Source organism: Symphalangus syndactylus, chromosome 14 (genome assembly GCF_028878055.3).
Source record: "Symphalangus syndactylus isolate Jambi chromosome 14, NHGRI_mSymSyn1-v2.1_pri, whole genome shotgun sequence".
Taxonomy (NCBI): Eukaryota; Metazoa; Chordata; class Mammalia; order Primates; family Hylobatidae; genus Symphalangus; species Symphalangus syndactylus.
Genome location: NC_072436.2, coordinates 11,450,787 through 11,465,450, shown reverse-complemented (window position 1 = coordinate 11,465,450; position 14,664 = coordinate 11,450,787). Strand labels below are relative to the sequence as shown.

At 55.1% G+C, this 14,664-nt stretch overlaps 1 protein-coding gene across 2 annotated transcripts; it reads right to left on the bottom strand.

Moving 5' to 3' along the window:
• Positions 1-7,008: 7,008 nt before the first annotated feature.
• USH1G (USH1 protein network component sans) lies at positions 7,009-14,648 on the bottom strand. Of its 2 annotated transcripts, XM_055241160.2 has the most exons (3): positions 14,306-14,648; positions 10,843-12,060; positions 7,009-9,470 (listed from the first exon to the last, which is right to left on the bottom strand). In XM_055241160.2, exons 1-3 carry the CDS (start codon positions 14,467-14,469, stop codon positions 9,467-9,469), a joined length of 1,386 nt encoding a protein of 461 aa, XP_055097135.1. In that variant the 5' UTR covers positions 14,470-14,648; the 3' UTR covers positions 7,009-9,466. The 2 variants fall into 2 exon arrangements, with proteins under 2 accessions (XP_055097135.1, XP_055097136.1); XM_055241161.1 differs by lacking the exon at positions 7,009-9,470 and having other exon boundaries at positions 10,839-12,060.
• Between the last annotated feature and the right edge of the window lie 16 nt (positions 14,649-14,664).

Below are 14,664 nucleotides of genomic sequence, written 5' to 3'. Positions count from 1 at the left end.
AGGGCTCTCTAACAATCCCCGACTCTTCGGAATTGGGAGCGTTGGTTTGCCTAGAACCAGCTTCCGCTTTTCCTGTACTTCTGGGTTGAGCCAAGGGTTGACAGAGAGGAAAGCCATGCAGCTCCGGGGTCCCAACAACAAGTTGGTTGACCTGCGGCCATGAGCGGAACTCTCAAAGGCATGTCGCCCAAGCGAGACTCACCCATCTATCCTATCTAGCCTGACCCTTGCCCCCTGGGTCCTAATGCTTGCCAGACAAACTTCCTCTTGCCTCACTTCTCCGAGGTTAGTCCCACTTCTAAAAATCGCTACCTGTCTCTGGTGCTTTTCTAGTTTCTCCTATAAGAATGACTTCTAGTGTAAACTCTGTTACCTTCTTTAGGCACCCAGGCTCACCAATCAGAAAGACATAATTTTTGCCCAAAGCCCCATCATAGTGGGGACTACCTGGAATTTTAGGATCCCTTCTCAGACAAACAGGCCTAACAAAAGCTATTCCTGAAGCTAGGATATGGGGAGCCTCAGAAATTGTATCCTTCCTATTCATATAAGTGAGGGCAAAAGGTGTCACTCTTCCAACCCTAGAGATCCCTTCCCTCCCTCAGAGTATGGCCCTCCGCTTCATTTTTGGGGCATAACATCTTTATAGAACATGGGTAAGGTCCCAATACTAACAAGAGAATGCTTAGGACTCTAACATGTTTTCGAGAATGCATCAGTAAGGGCCACTAAATCCGATTTTTCTCAGTCCTCCTTGTGGTCTAGGAGGACAGGCAAGGGAGCAGGTTTTTGAGAATGCATCAGTAAGGGCCACTAAATCAGACCTTCCTCGGTCCTCCATGTGGTCTGGGAGGAAAGCTAGTGTTTCTGCTGCTGCATCAGTGAGCTCAACTATTCCGATCAGCAGGGTCCAGGGACTGTTGCAGGTTATTGGGCAGGGGGAGAAACAAAACAAACCAAAACCACAGGCGGTTTTGTCTTTCAGATGGGAAACACTCAGGCATCAACAGGCTCACCCTTGAAATGCATCCTGAGCCATTGGGACCAATTTGACCCACAAACCCTGAAAAAGAGGTGGCTTATTTTTTTCTGCACCATGGCTTGGCCCCAATGTTCTCTCTCTGATGGGGAAAAATGGCCACCTAAGGGAAGTAAAAATTACGATACTATCCTGCAGCTTGATCTTTTCTGTAAGAGGGAAGGCAAATGGAGTGAAATACCTTATGTCCAAGCTTTCTTTTCATTAAGGGAGAATACACAACTATGCAGAGCTTACAATTGACATCCCACAGGAGGACCTCTCAGCTTACCCCCATATCCTAGCCTCCCTATAGCTCCCCTTCCTATTAATGATAATCCTCCTCTAATCTCCCCTGCCCAGAAGGAAATAAGCAAAGAAATCCCCAAAGGACCACAAAAACCCCCAGGCTATCGGTTATATCCCCTTCAAGCTGTAGGGGGAGGGGAATTTGGCCCAACCTGGGTCCATGTCCCTTTCTCCCTCTCTGACTTAAAGTAGATCAAGGCAGACCCGGGGAAGTTTTCAGATGATCCTGACAGGTACACAGATGTCCTACAATGTCTAGGGAAAACCTTCGACCTTGCTTGGAGAAATGTCATGCTACTGTTAGATCAAACCCTGGCCTTTAATGAAAAGAATGTGGCTTTAGCTACAGCCCGAGAGTTTGGAGATACTTGGTATCTTAGTCAAGTAAATGATAGAATGACAGCTGAAGAAACGGACAAATTCCCTACTGGTCAGCAAGCCATCCCCAGTATGGATCCCCACTGGGACCTTGACTCAGATCATGGGGACTGGAATCATAAACATCTGTTGACCTGTGTTCTAGAAGGACTAAGGAGAATTAGGAAAAAAGCCCATGAATTATTCAATGATGTCCACCATAACTCAGGGAAAGGAATAAAATCCTTCTGCCTTCCTCAAGCAGCTATGGGAGGCCTTAAGAAAATATTCTCCCCTGTCACCCGAATCACTCGAGGGTCAACTGATTCTAAAAGATAAGTTTATTACCCAATCAGCCGCAGATATCAGGAGAAAGCTCCAAAAGCAAGCCCTGGGCCCTGAACAAAATTTGGAGGCATTATTAAACCTGGCAACCTCAGTGTTCTGTAATAAGGACCAAAAAGAACAGACCCAAAAGGAAAAGCAAGATCAGAGAAAGGCTGCAGCCTTAGTCATGGCCCTCAGACAAACAAACCTTGGTGGTTCAGAGAGGACAGAAAATAGAGCAGGCCAATAACCCAGTAGGGCTTGTTATTAGTGTGGTTTACTAGGACACTTTAAAAAAGATTGTCCAATGAGAAACAAGCTGCCCCCTCATCCATGTCCACTATGCCGAGGCAATCACTGGAAGGTGCACTGCCCCAGAGGATGAAGGTTCTCTGGGTCAGAAGCCCCCAATCAGATGATCTAACAACAGGACTGAGGGTGCCTAGGGCAAGCGCCAGCTCATGTCATCACCCTTACTGAGCCCCGGGTATGTTTAACCATTGAGGGCCAGGAAATTAACTTCCTCCTGGACACTGGCATGGCCTTCTCAGTGTTAATCTCCTGTCCTAGATGACTGTCCTCAAGGTCCATTACCATCCGAGGAATCCTGGGACAGCCTGTAACCAGGTATTTCTCCCACCTCCTCAGATGTAATTGGGAGACTTTGCTCTTTTCACATGCCTTTCTTGTTATGCCTGAAAGTCCCACACCCTTATTAGGGACGGATATATTAGCCAAGGCTGGAGCTATTATCTACATGAATATGGGGAACAAGTTACCCATTTGTTGTCCCCTACTTGAGGAGGGAATCAACCCTGAAGTCTGGGCATTGGAAGGACAATTTGGAAGGGCAAAAAATGCCTGCCCAGTCCAAATCAGGTTAAAAGATCCCACCACCTTTCCTTATCAAAGGCAATATCCCTTAAGGCCTGAAGCCCACAAAGGATTACAGAATATTGTTAAACATTTAAAGGCTCAAGACTCAGTAAGGAAATGCAGCAGTCCCTGCAACACCCCAATTCTAGGAGTACAAAAACTGAAAGCTCAGTGGAGACTAGTGCAAGATCGTAGACTCATCAATGAGGCAGTAATTCCTCTGTATCCAGTTGTACCCAACCCCTATACCCTGCTCTCTCAAATACCAGAGGAAGCAGAATGGTTCATGGTTCTAGACCTCAAGGATGCCTTCTTCTGTATTCCCCTGCACTCTGACTCCCAGTTTCTGTTTGCCTTTGAGGATCCCACAGACCACACGTCCCAACTTACGTGGACGGTATTGCCCCATGGGTTTAGGGATAGCCCTCATCTGCTTGGTCAGGCACTGGCCCAAGATCTAGGCCACCTCTCAAGTCCAGGCACTCTGGTCTTTCAATATGTGGATGATTTACTTTTGGCTACCAATTTGGAAGCCTCATGCCAGCAGGCTACTCTAGATCTCTTGAACTTTCTAGCTAATCAAGGGTACAAGGTGTCTAGGTCGAAGGCCCAGCATTGCCTACAGCAGGTCAAATATCTAGGCCTAATCTTAGCCAGAGGCACCAGGGCCCTCAGCAAGGAACGAATACAGCCTATACTGGCTTATCCTCACCCTAAGACATTAAAACAATTGAGGGGGTTCCTTGGAATTCCTGGCTTTTGCTGACTATGGATCCCCAGATACAGCAAGATAACCAGGCCCCTCTATACTCTAATCAAGGAAACCCAGAAGGCAAATACTCATCTAGTAGAATGGGAACCAGAGGCAGAAACAGCCTTCAAAACCTTAAAGCAGGCTCTAGCACAAGCTCCAGCTTTAAGCCTTCCGACAGGACAAAACTTCTCTTTATACGTCACAGAGAGAGCAGGGATAGCTCTTGGAGTCATTACTCAGACTCGTGGGACAACCCCACAACCAGTGGCATACCTAAGTAAGGAAACTGATGTAGTAGCAAAAGGCTGGCCTCACCGTTTAAGGGTAGTTACAGCAGTGGCCATCTTAGTGTCAGAGGCTATCAAAATAATACAAGGAAAGGATCTCACTGTCTGGACTACTCATGATGTAAATGGCATACTAGGTGCCAAAGGAAGTTTATGGCTATTAGACAACTGCCTACTTAGATACCAGGCACTACTCCTTGAGGGACCGGTGCTTCAAATATGCACATGCATGGCCCTCAACCCTGCCACTTTTCTCCCAGAGGATGGGGAATCAATCGAGCATGACTGCCAACAAATTATAGTCCAGACTTATGCCACCCGAGATGATCCCTTAGAAGTCCCCTTAGCTAATCCTGACCTTAACCTATATACTGATGGAAGTTCATTTGTGGAGAATGGGATATGAAGGGCAGGTTATGCCATAGTGATGTAACCATACTTGAAAGTAAGCCTCTTCCCCCAGGGACCAGTGCACAGTTAGCAGAACTAGTGGCACTTACCCGAGCCTTAGAACTGGGAAAGGGAAAAAGAACAAATATGTGGGGACTTGGAGAACCTTTATGTCTAGCTAAGGGACTGTAGATACACCAATCAGCACTCTGTGTCTAGCTCAAGTTTGTAAATGAACCAATCAGCACTCTGTATCTAACTCAAGGTTTGTGAATGCACCAATCAGCACTCTGTATCTGGCTTATCTGGTGGGGACTTGGAGACTCTTTATGTCTAGCTAAGGGATTGTAAATACACCAATCAGCACTCTGTGTCTAGCTCAAGGTTTGTAAATGCACCAATCAGTGCTCTGTGTCTGGCTAATCTAGTGGGGACTTGGAGAACTTTTGTGTCTAGCTCAGGGATTGTAAATGCACCAATCAGCACCCTGTCAAAATGGACCAATCAGCCCTCTGTAAAACAGATCAATCAGCTCTCTGTGAAATGGACCAATCAGCAGGATGTGGGTGGGGCCAGATAAAGGAATAAAAGCAGGCTGCCCGAGCCAGCAGTGGTAACCCACTGGGGTCCTCTTCCACACTGTGGAAGCTTTGCTCTTTCGCTCTTTGCAATAAATCTTGCTGCTGCTCACTCTTTGGGTCCGCACTGCCTTTGTGAGCTGTAACACTCACCGCGAAGGTCTGCAGCTTCACTCCTGAGGCCAGTGAGATCATGAACCCACCAGGAGGAATGAACAACTCCGGATGGGAGGAACGAACAACTCCAGACGCACCACCTTAAGAGCTGTAACACTCACCGCGAAGGTCTGCAGCTTCACTCCTGAAGCCAGCGAGACCACAAACCCACCAGAAGGAAAAAACTCCGAACACATCCGAACATCAGAAGGAACAAACTCCGGACACACCGCCCTTAAGAACTGTAACACTTACTGTGAGGGTCTGCAGCTTCATTCTTGAAGTCAGTAAGACCAAGAACCCACCAATTTCGGATATACTGGGACCACAGCTGCACACCACCAACCAGGTTAATTTTTAAACGTTTTGTAGAGATAGGGTCTTGCCATGTTGCCCAGGCTGGTCTGGAACTTCTGGGTTCAAACGATCCACTCTCCTCTACCTCCCAAAATGCTAAAATGTCCTTTTTTTTTTTTTTTTTGAGATGGAGTCTCGCTCTGTCGCCCAGGCTGGAGTGCACTGGCATGATCTCGGCTCACTGCAAGCTCCGCCTCCTGGGTTCATGCCATTCTCCTGCCTCAGCCTCCCAAGTAGCTTGGACTACAGGCGCCCACCACCATGCCAGGCTAATTTTTTGTATTTTCAGTAGAGACAGGGTTTCACCATGTTAGCCATGATGGTTTCAATCTCCTGACCTCATAGATGTCCCTATTCTTGATCTAAACCTTTAGGGAAATGAGTCATGAAAGTTGAGCCCCTACCATGTAATATTCTCCTCTTTGCTTGTGTTGAACATCCCCACAGGCTCCCTGGAGCAGCTCCTGCTCCTGGCACCCCAGGCTTCTGCCCTGGAGCCACACTGGCCCACAGAGCCCCTCATCCTGCTGCCTCTGGTTCATCTCTGCTGGGATGCTGAAGTGCCCCTCAGCTCTCTGTCTTGTCATTCCTTACCCCTGTGTCCTCTTCTGGACCATCGCGGCAAGGACCAGTGAGTCTCTCATGAGGTGGGTGCAGTGACCAGGATGGCCAACAGAGGCCGCAGGGAGATGCGCCCCCAGGGCATGGCAGGTGCAATCCTGTTGTGTTGGCGCCCTTGGCAGCCTAAGTGTGAGGACAGCATGGCAGCAGCCAGAGACCCGCATTCTGGGTCTGACTCTTCCCCTCTGTGGGCCTCAGTTTTTCCATCTGTAAAGTGGAGGGAGGTGGCTTGGAACCCCTGGATGGTTGTTAGGCAACCTTCCTGCACCAACATCCTGGGGACCTTTCTGATTGATGCTGAGGGAAGGGAACAGTCTTGAACTCCCTTTGGCGGAAGAAATTGGCCCAGCGGCTTAGGCAATGGAGCAAGATGACTCCAGGGCCCTTCCTCAGACCTGACTAAGAAAACAGAGCCCACTAGGCACCAGCTTACGGAGGGGACTCACCCCCGGGAGAAAGCAGGGCTTCAAATTAGGCTGCCTACGAGCTGCCTGCGGTGATGAGGGACATGGAGACCCCTCTGGGCCTCTGGAGGGCCCTCATGGAGACCCCTCCAGAGGCCCAGAGCCCAGGTGACAGGCGGCAGCCTCCTGGAGTACGTTTCTGCCCATCTCTGGAAAAGTCCAGGTAGGCATTGGTGGGAAGAGAGAACACACACCCTCCTGCCTTCCGCAGCTGCAGGCCCTGGCAACAAGCCTGGAGGCTCAGCCATCCTCCTTGCTCAGGGGGACTCTCCTGCCCTAGTTCTCAGCCCTGCCTCTCCACCAGCTCCTAATTCTGGGCTGAGCTAGGAGAGCAGGGTAAAGGCCTAGGGATCCCTGCAAAGATGAATAGCATGGGGTCTCGAATACACTCCAGAGAACAGGACCCAGGACCCAGTCCTCACAAGCACAGAGCAGACCCCCTCCCTCCCCCATCCCCACCCTTCCACTCTTCACTTTATCCCCAAAGCATTAAAGGACAAGACAGGCATGATACTGATGGAGAACATTCTCTACAAAAGTGGTAATGAGCCTGCAGGAGGGATTCGGGGTACAGTGGTGGGAGCGCAGAGCCTGCTCCACCCCAGCACCAGAAGAACCAGGAGGGGCTGCGGCAGTAAATGGACGAGGAATGGGAGAGAAGGGGCAGCACCTGGGGCTCTGGCAGAAACAAGTCGGCACTTGGGGGTGGCCCCAGGCTCAGGCCCAGAGAACAGGGAGAAGAGCTGCGGTGGGCTCCAGACGGCGGTGGCAGGCAGCCAAGCCCTCAGTGTCCTGCAGTAGGACAGGGACCATCTCCTCCATGCCCCCTACTCTGGGCACGTGTGTGGGAATGGGAACCCCCAGACAGACCAGAAAGAGGCCTTTGAGGGCTCTCTTTCCCCTGCCCCAGCCACGGGGGCCCCGGGAGGAGCTGGGGGCTGAGGCCATGCTCCCAGCAGGAGCTGCTTCCCAGCTGAGGTCAGGGATGGGGGGCCATGGCTGAGAAAGGAGGAGAGCAGCTCTGCATGGGGTGCAAAGGGGCACACACACGTCAGCAGGCTCATGAGGGACTCTCCCACATCTGTGACCTCAGTCTGGCTAGAGAGCTTTGGGGGCACACATCAGAGGACACATGCTGTGACCACCCTCTGAGCTGGCCTTTCCCCTGGTCTCGCCACCATCAGAGGGCTGGGACACAGGTGAGCTCTCCCTTACCCCCGATCCACACAGAATCATGCAACAGCCCAGTCCCTACCAGACCTGGAGGGAAACCTACCAAACACCACCCAACGTGAGCGTGCACACACGCACCCATGCACACACACACAAACACACGCACACGCAGGCACACACACATGCATGCACAAACACACAAACACACGCACACACATGCACACACACAAACACGCACACACATGCACACACACGCATGCACAAACACAAACACACAGGCACGCATGCACACACAAACATGCACACACATGCACACACATGCATGCACACACAAACACACGCACACACACGCACACACATACACACATGCATGCACAAACACACACACATGCATGCACAAACACGCACACGCATGCACACACACGCATGCACAAATACACAAACACACGCACACGCATGCACAAACACATGCACACGCATGCACACACACACGCACATGCATGCGCACACACACATGCATGCACAAACACAAACACACGCACACGCATGCACACACACGCATGCACACACAAACACACGCACGCATGCACACACATGCATGCACAAACACACGCACACGCATGCACACACACATGCATGCACAAACACACACACAGGCATGCACACACATGCATGCACACAAACGCACGCATGCACATGCACACACACACGTACACATGTATGCGAGAACACACATGCACACACACTCACCCAAGCTCACACACACGACACACGTACACACACGCACGCACACACATGCATACATGCACACGCACACAGCCCTGGTGACCTGGGGACAATCTGCAGTTTAGATTATCCACTTTCTCCAGTGTCCACATCACAGGACTTACCCACCCCAGGCCTGACACCCAGCCACACCCTGTTCTGCCTGTCCCGGCCCTGGGAGACTGAGGAGGTTGGCGGATGCCTTTCTCTAGCCCAGCGCATGCCTGCCAGGCCTGGGGGCTATAATACTGCAGCCTGTTGGTCTAGCACCTTGCATCTAGCGCCCTGGCCCTCTGGGGTCCCTGGGGGGCCAGGCTGCACATTGAAAAAGGGGGAGGCTGGAGGAAGACAGGCCAGGCTTCACCCCTAGATGAGCTGGGAAGGGCATCAGTACCCCCACCCCACCCCAACCTGGCTTTCCAGCTCCGGGCCTTGGCCACTAGGTGAAGGAGGGGGTGCTGGCTATGCTTGGGATGGGGGGATGGGGTGCAGACTGAAAGATGGGGCATTTGGCTGAAGAGTCTGGCTGAGGAACTTCCCCTCTGGGGTGGACGGGAGGAGGGAAGGCAGCCCAAACTCTTCCCTTCACAACAATGCAGGTAGTGAGCAAGTCTCTGGCCTGAGCACAAGAGAACAAGGCCATCAGGGGAGGGGTGGGTGAGGCCACGGCGCCCGGGACAGTCACGCCCTCCCGCATCCACCTCCCACACTCTCATCCAGTTTTGATGCCCCTGCCCTCCCTCTGCAGAGGCCTCCCCCAAGTCTACATGTCCTTTAGGGCTACTCAGAATGGGTGGCTCAAGGCCTTCAAGACCCCTCAAAACTGGAGTTCCAGAACACTCTCTTGCCCCTCTGGTGTCTCCAGGCCACACCCTCTGCTTCAAGGTGCGGACAGGCTTTCAAAGGAGTCGCCCCAACTGGTCCTTGCTCCTGGGGAAGGGGGCTGCAGAGCTGGCAACTGTGAGGACCTCGAGACCCCACCATAGGTTGTGGCAACTTGCAATTCATTTTGGTCTGGGGAGAGGAGCCCCCCGTTATCTGTGGAGGAAGAGACAGAAAGAAACAGATCTCACATGAGGCCCTCTAGAGGCATCATTTTCATTCAGGGCAGCCATCTGGACAACTTAGCCTCCCCATCTCTCAGCAGGCCAATGGTCAGGGATAGGAGACGCCAGCCTATGGTTGACCTCCCCATCCCCAAAACTCTGAACCAGCCTGCCTCCCCACACCCATCCCTGCCCCAGCCATCCAGGATAACGGCCACAGATACCTAAGAGGAAATGAGGACAATGTTTCTTGGGCCTGTGGGATGCCACTGGGGAGGGGCCAGGGCAGGGGCTGGCCACAGCATGACCATTGTGGTGGCAGCCTTGGGCAACTATGACGGCCTTTGGAATATGAACCCTGCCTCCAAGGCTGCTGCTGGCCCTCTTGGGAGCATTTGCCCACGTTCCTGATTGCAAAGTTCAGGAACAGCAGGTAAAACATCTCCCTAAGGCTAGGTGCGGTGGCTCATGCCTGTAATCCCAGCACTTTGGGAGGCCAAAGTGGGCAGATCACCTGAGGTCAGTAGTTCGAGACCAGCCTGGCCAACATGGCAAAACCCTGTCTTTACTAAAAATACAGAAATTAGCTGGGCATGGTGGTGCACTCCTGTAATCCCAGCTACTCAGGAGGCTGAGGCAGGAGAATTGCTTGAACCCGGGAGGTGGAGGTTGCAGTGAACCGAGATTGTGCCACTGCACTCCAGCCTGCATGACAAGAGGGAAACTGTCTCAAAAAAAAAAAAAAAAATCTGCCTGAGGTCTTGGGCAATTGAGAGGCCCTGCTGACTGCACGCCCTGCATCCCATGGCAGCCACCTTGACCCCAGGTTCTAAAGCCATGCAGACCAGGGATCAAGCCCAGCTCCATGCTGAGCAGCAGCAGGACCTTGAGGTGAGCTATTCTGTCTGAGCCTCCACTTGCTCATCGGCTGTAAAATGGGAACGATATAATCCACCAATATAGTCCAGCGCACACAGGCTTTTAGGGGCATTAAGCAAGAGGACTTGTTCAAGGGCACAACCCAGCACCTAGGAGGTGGGAGGGCTCAAAAACACCCCAGCTGTGATTCCTGTGACTGCTGAAATTCATTGACACTAAGAGGCCCATTTCCCCACATGTTGATGTCCCCAAAATCGAGGTGCACTTTAACTGTGATAAGAATGCCTCGGGTCATCATTAAATTGGCAACTTCTTTTTCTGAGCTGGTGGCAAATAAGGGTGCCTTTTATCATCAATGGCCCCATTTTGATTTTATGAAATACAGTATCCCCCACCCCCCACTCCTGAATAGGCAGATCTGTACCCCCTCCCCAGGGGCCTTCCAACTCCTGCTCCTCCATCCCCCCACCAGGCTGGACACTCACAGCTCTGTGTCCTCCAGGGCTGGCGGGCGCTCCATCGCCTGCTGCCGCCTCCTCACGGCCCCCAAGATCTTCTTTCGGGGCCCCAGGGGGACGCTGATGCTGCGGAGGTCGAGGTCAGAGCACAGCATCAGAGCCTCCAGGTCGATCTTCTCCTGCCGCAGGAGGGCGGCAAAGTCCTCCATGTGCAGGGAGGCCAGGAAGGTCTCCAGCGGGCTAGTCTCGGGCTCCAGGTCCTCGTCCAAGCCTAAGTCCAGCTCGCCCCAGGGCAGCTCCTCCCCACAGCTGCGGTCCTGCAGGCTGTTGGCACTGCCCAGGCTGTCATCGTCCAGGCTGGGGGAGCTCTGCAGCCGACTCCGCGGCGCTCCCACCCCGTCCAGCCCCCCATCCTCGCGGCCCAGTCCGTGCAGCCCACTGCTCAAGTAATTTCTGCGGAACACCATGGTGCCCAGGCCGGGGCGGGTAAACAGGGAGTCGTGGCCTGAGTCGGTGCTGACCTCCGAGTGGGCAGGCTCGGCCGCCAGCGTGGCACGGGAGACGCTGTCTTCGTCCGAGAGGAACATGTCCCGGAGCGGGGCTCGGCCCCACTCCTTGGGATTGGCGTAGGTGCCCTGGCGCACGAACATCACGTCGCTGCCCAGCTGCAGGCCCGAGAGCGAGCGGGCGCTCTTGCGCCCATCCTCGGAGACCTTGAAGGTGCCTTCGCCGCCCTGCTTGCGCCGCTCTAGCTTCTTCTGCATCTTGGTCTTGCCCCTGGCCGTGCCGTGCAGCGTGGCCTGCGAGTACTGCAGGTGGCTGCCCAGCGCCAGATGCTGCAGCCGGCGGCTCAGGGTGCTGGACGTGAGGCTGGAGAAGCTGAGGGTGTCGGAACGCTCGGCCAGCTCGCGCCGGTAGCGCCGCTCCATGCGTTCGTGGTGCTTGCGCTGCAGCTTGGCGCACTGGCGGATGCGCCGCTCCGCCTCGCGGAAGGCCTTGTCCTTCAGCTTGGCCACCAGCTTGGGGTTGAGGCTGCTCTGTTTGGCCGCGATGGAGTCCAGGTAGCGCACGCATTCCATGTGGCCCTTCATGGCAGCCATGTCCAGCGGCGTGTGGTAGTCGTTGTCTAGGCACCAGATGTTGGCCCCGAAGGACACCAGGAAGGACAGGCAGTGCAAGTGGCCATTGGAAGCTGCCAGATGCAGCGGTGTGTTGCCCCAGATGTCACACTTGTCCGGGTCACCCCTGCAGGGAAAGCATTCAGGAGGGACGAGTGACGAGTCCTGGCTGGGGATGGAGGTGGAGGGAGTGGAGGGGGGAGGGGAGCTTCCCCACTGTCACAGCAACCCCCAAAGGGACCGTGGGCCTGAGATCTCTTCCACTCCAGGAGACCTGCAGGCCTGAGCCACCCAACAGGTGAGCCCAGGGGAAAATGGCCCCAGGCGTGCAGGGGGTGGGGTGACAGAGAAGGCGGGACTGGGGCGGGGCCTTCCCCAAGCTAACTGAGGGCTGGGAATCTTAGGGGATGAATATTTGATGCCCTGAGAGAAGGGAGTAAATTATTCATGGGGCCCAGCACAGAGCTGGCCCAGAGCGCTGGTGGGCCAGGGCCGCGTCTGGGTCTCTAGGCAGGCGTGGTGGTGAGTGTGGCTGCGTGTGCCGAGTGACCGTAAAAGAGAACAGACCAGTGGGTGGTGTGTGCCGGGCCCCAGCCCCGGGTGAGCATGTGTGAGGTGTGGGCTTGCGTGTCAGCAGGCAGGGCGCTGTCTGCAGGGAGCAGGGCCAGCCCTGGCAAGCCCGAGTGTGAGAGGAGGTGTCGGGCCTTGGCCTGAGCCGGGAGGGGAGTGCAGGGGCAGCCAGGACGGGAGGGGAGGAGGAGGGAAATCAGCTGCCCGCGCTCCGAAGCCCTCCCTTCCCCAGGTTGCCCCCTCTTTGGTATCCCTGCAAGGCTGGCTCACTTGAGCCTGTCCAGGGACCCCCGACAGCCCCCACAAGCACCCTTCATACGAGACTGTGTCCCCCAGGGCAAGCTCCCAAGACTCCTCCGGAGCTCTCCCTCCCTTGGGGGCCCAGCACAGCACCCCTGCCCTGCGCTAATGAGGCCACAAGGCCAACCCCCAGGGCTGGGGGAAGAATCACTCCCTTGTCTCAACAGCTTCCCACACACCCCTTCCTGGGCCTCCCCTCCTGGCCGCCAAGTCCTGCAGGCCAGTGTGGGAAGGACCTGCCGGCACCCGACCCACACCCCCATCAAACACCCATCCTGGTCTCTGGAGGAGCTGGGGCTTGGTGTACCCAAGGGGAGCCCTCTTCCCCTCCTCTCATGAGCCTCTCTGAAGGGATGGCAGGGAACAGTGTCACTGTGTGCCCTCCTGGGGTGGGGAGGGGCCAGTCAGCCTTGGCCTCATGGGACATGGTTCAGCTGCCCAGGCTTCGAGGCTGCTCCCACCTGATGCTGGGCTCAAGGAGCAGCCCAAGGAGAGGACAAGAGGGAGGGGTCTCCAGCACCTTCTACATGTTCAGGCCACAGGCCAGTACCTGGCACCGGGGTCAGCTCAGCCCCTGGCCCTCTCTCCCATGACCTGAGACTTCATATCAACCCTCCTGGGGTGTCCTGTCCACCCCTCATCCTGTCCAGGCTGCCCTGATGTCCAGACCAACCTGACTTCTCTTTATAAAGCCACTGGGGCTGAGGGAGTTGGTCACAGTCATTTGACTTTAGCCCCAAGGAACCCATGTCAGTGGCTCTGGTCCTGGAGGTGGCTCAACTGCCACCTCCAGGCCCCTTCCCTGGCGCTGACACCTGCACTGTATGCCCACCCTCGGCCCACGGCAACTCCAAAGGGAAGGGGAAGGAAGAGAAGCCCCTTCAGAGTGACCACGTCACAGCCTCCACCACTGCTTAGCTGTGCCCGGCTGTGCAGGAGGGACTTGGAGAGAGTTAAGGGAGTAGCTGAATCAGTGACATTTGGCGCTCTGGACAGTGTCCATAAATCCCCAAAATGAGCAGGTTGAGGGCAAGCGCTGTGTGACACCAGCCTGCCGGAGAACGTGGGTGCTGGCTGGCAGAGCCCTTTGGATCCAAGGCTGGAGAGTGGGCAGTGAAGGCCCCTCCCTTTCTAGACCCCGCTGCTGGCCCCTCGAGACTTCCCAACCTTCTCTCCGATTCTCACTATCCCCTCACTCTTACTTCCAGGGGGACCCCAGCCAGGGGATCTCTCCCACCTTCCCCTCACTCTGCAGCAACCCCCCATAATCAGGAACCCCCAAATCCCGGTTTCTTCCCTCCTAGCCCCAGATCCAGGTCACCAGTGTTAACAAGTGTCAGATGCCTCCGCTTGGGTCCCCCTCCACGTGTGTCTCTCCCACAAACGCCAGGGTCTAAGGGTCCACCTGCCTGCAGGGAAAGGAGGCAGCTCAGAGGAGCGGTGGACGAGGGAGTCTGGGGTGGTCTCAGGGGCCTCAAGGACGCTGGGTGGGGCGTACTCACCCGCGGCTCACAATGAGACGCAGCGACTCGAGGTTGCCATGGTAGGCAGCCCAGAGAGTGGGGGTCATGCCATCCTCGTCGGGGGCATTCAGGTCCTTCCGGGTGGCCTCCTTGAGGAGCTCCAGGTAGCCATCCCGGGCTGCCCGGTGGTACTGGTCGTTCATGGCGCCCGAAGTGGACGGGGCGGGCAGGGGGCACGGAGAAAGGCCCCCCGCAGGGGAGGGCGGCGGGGTTAGGGCTGAGGCATGAGGTTGGAGGAGGGGGCCGGGCAGGGGCCGGGGCCGCCAGCCCCCGCTGCCGCAGACGGAGGGTGCGGATCGCCAGAGCCGCGACTACCAAGACATCTGAGCCGCTCACCC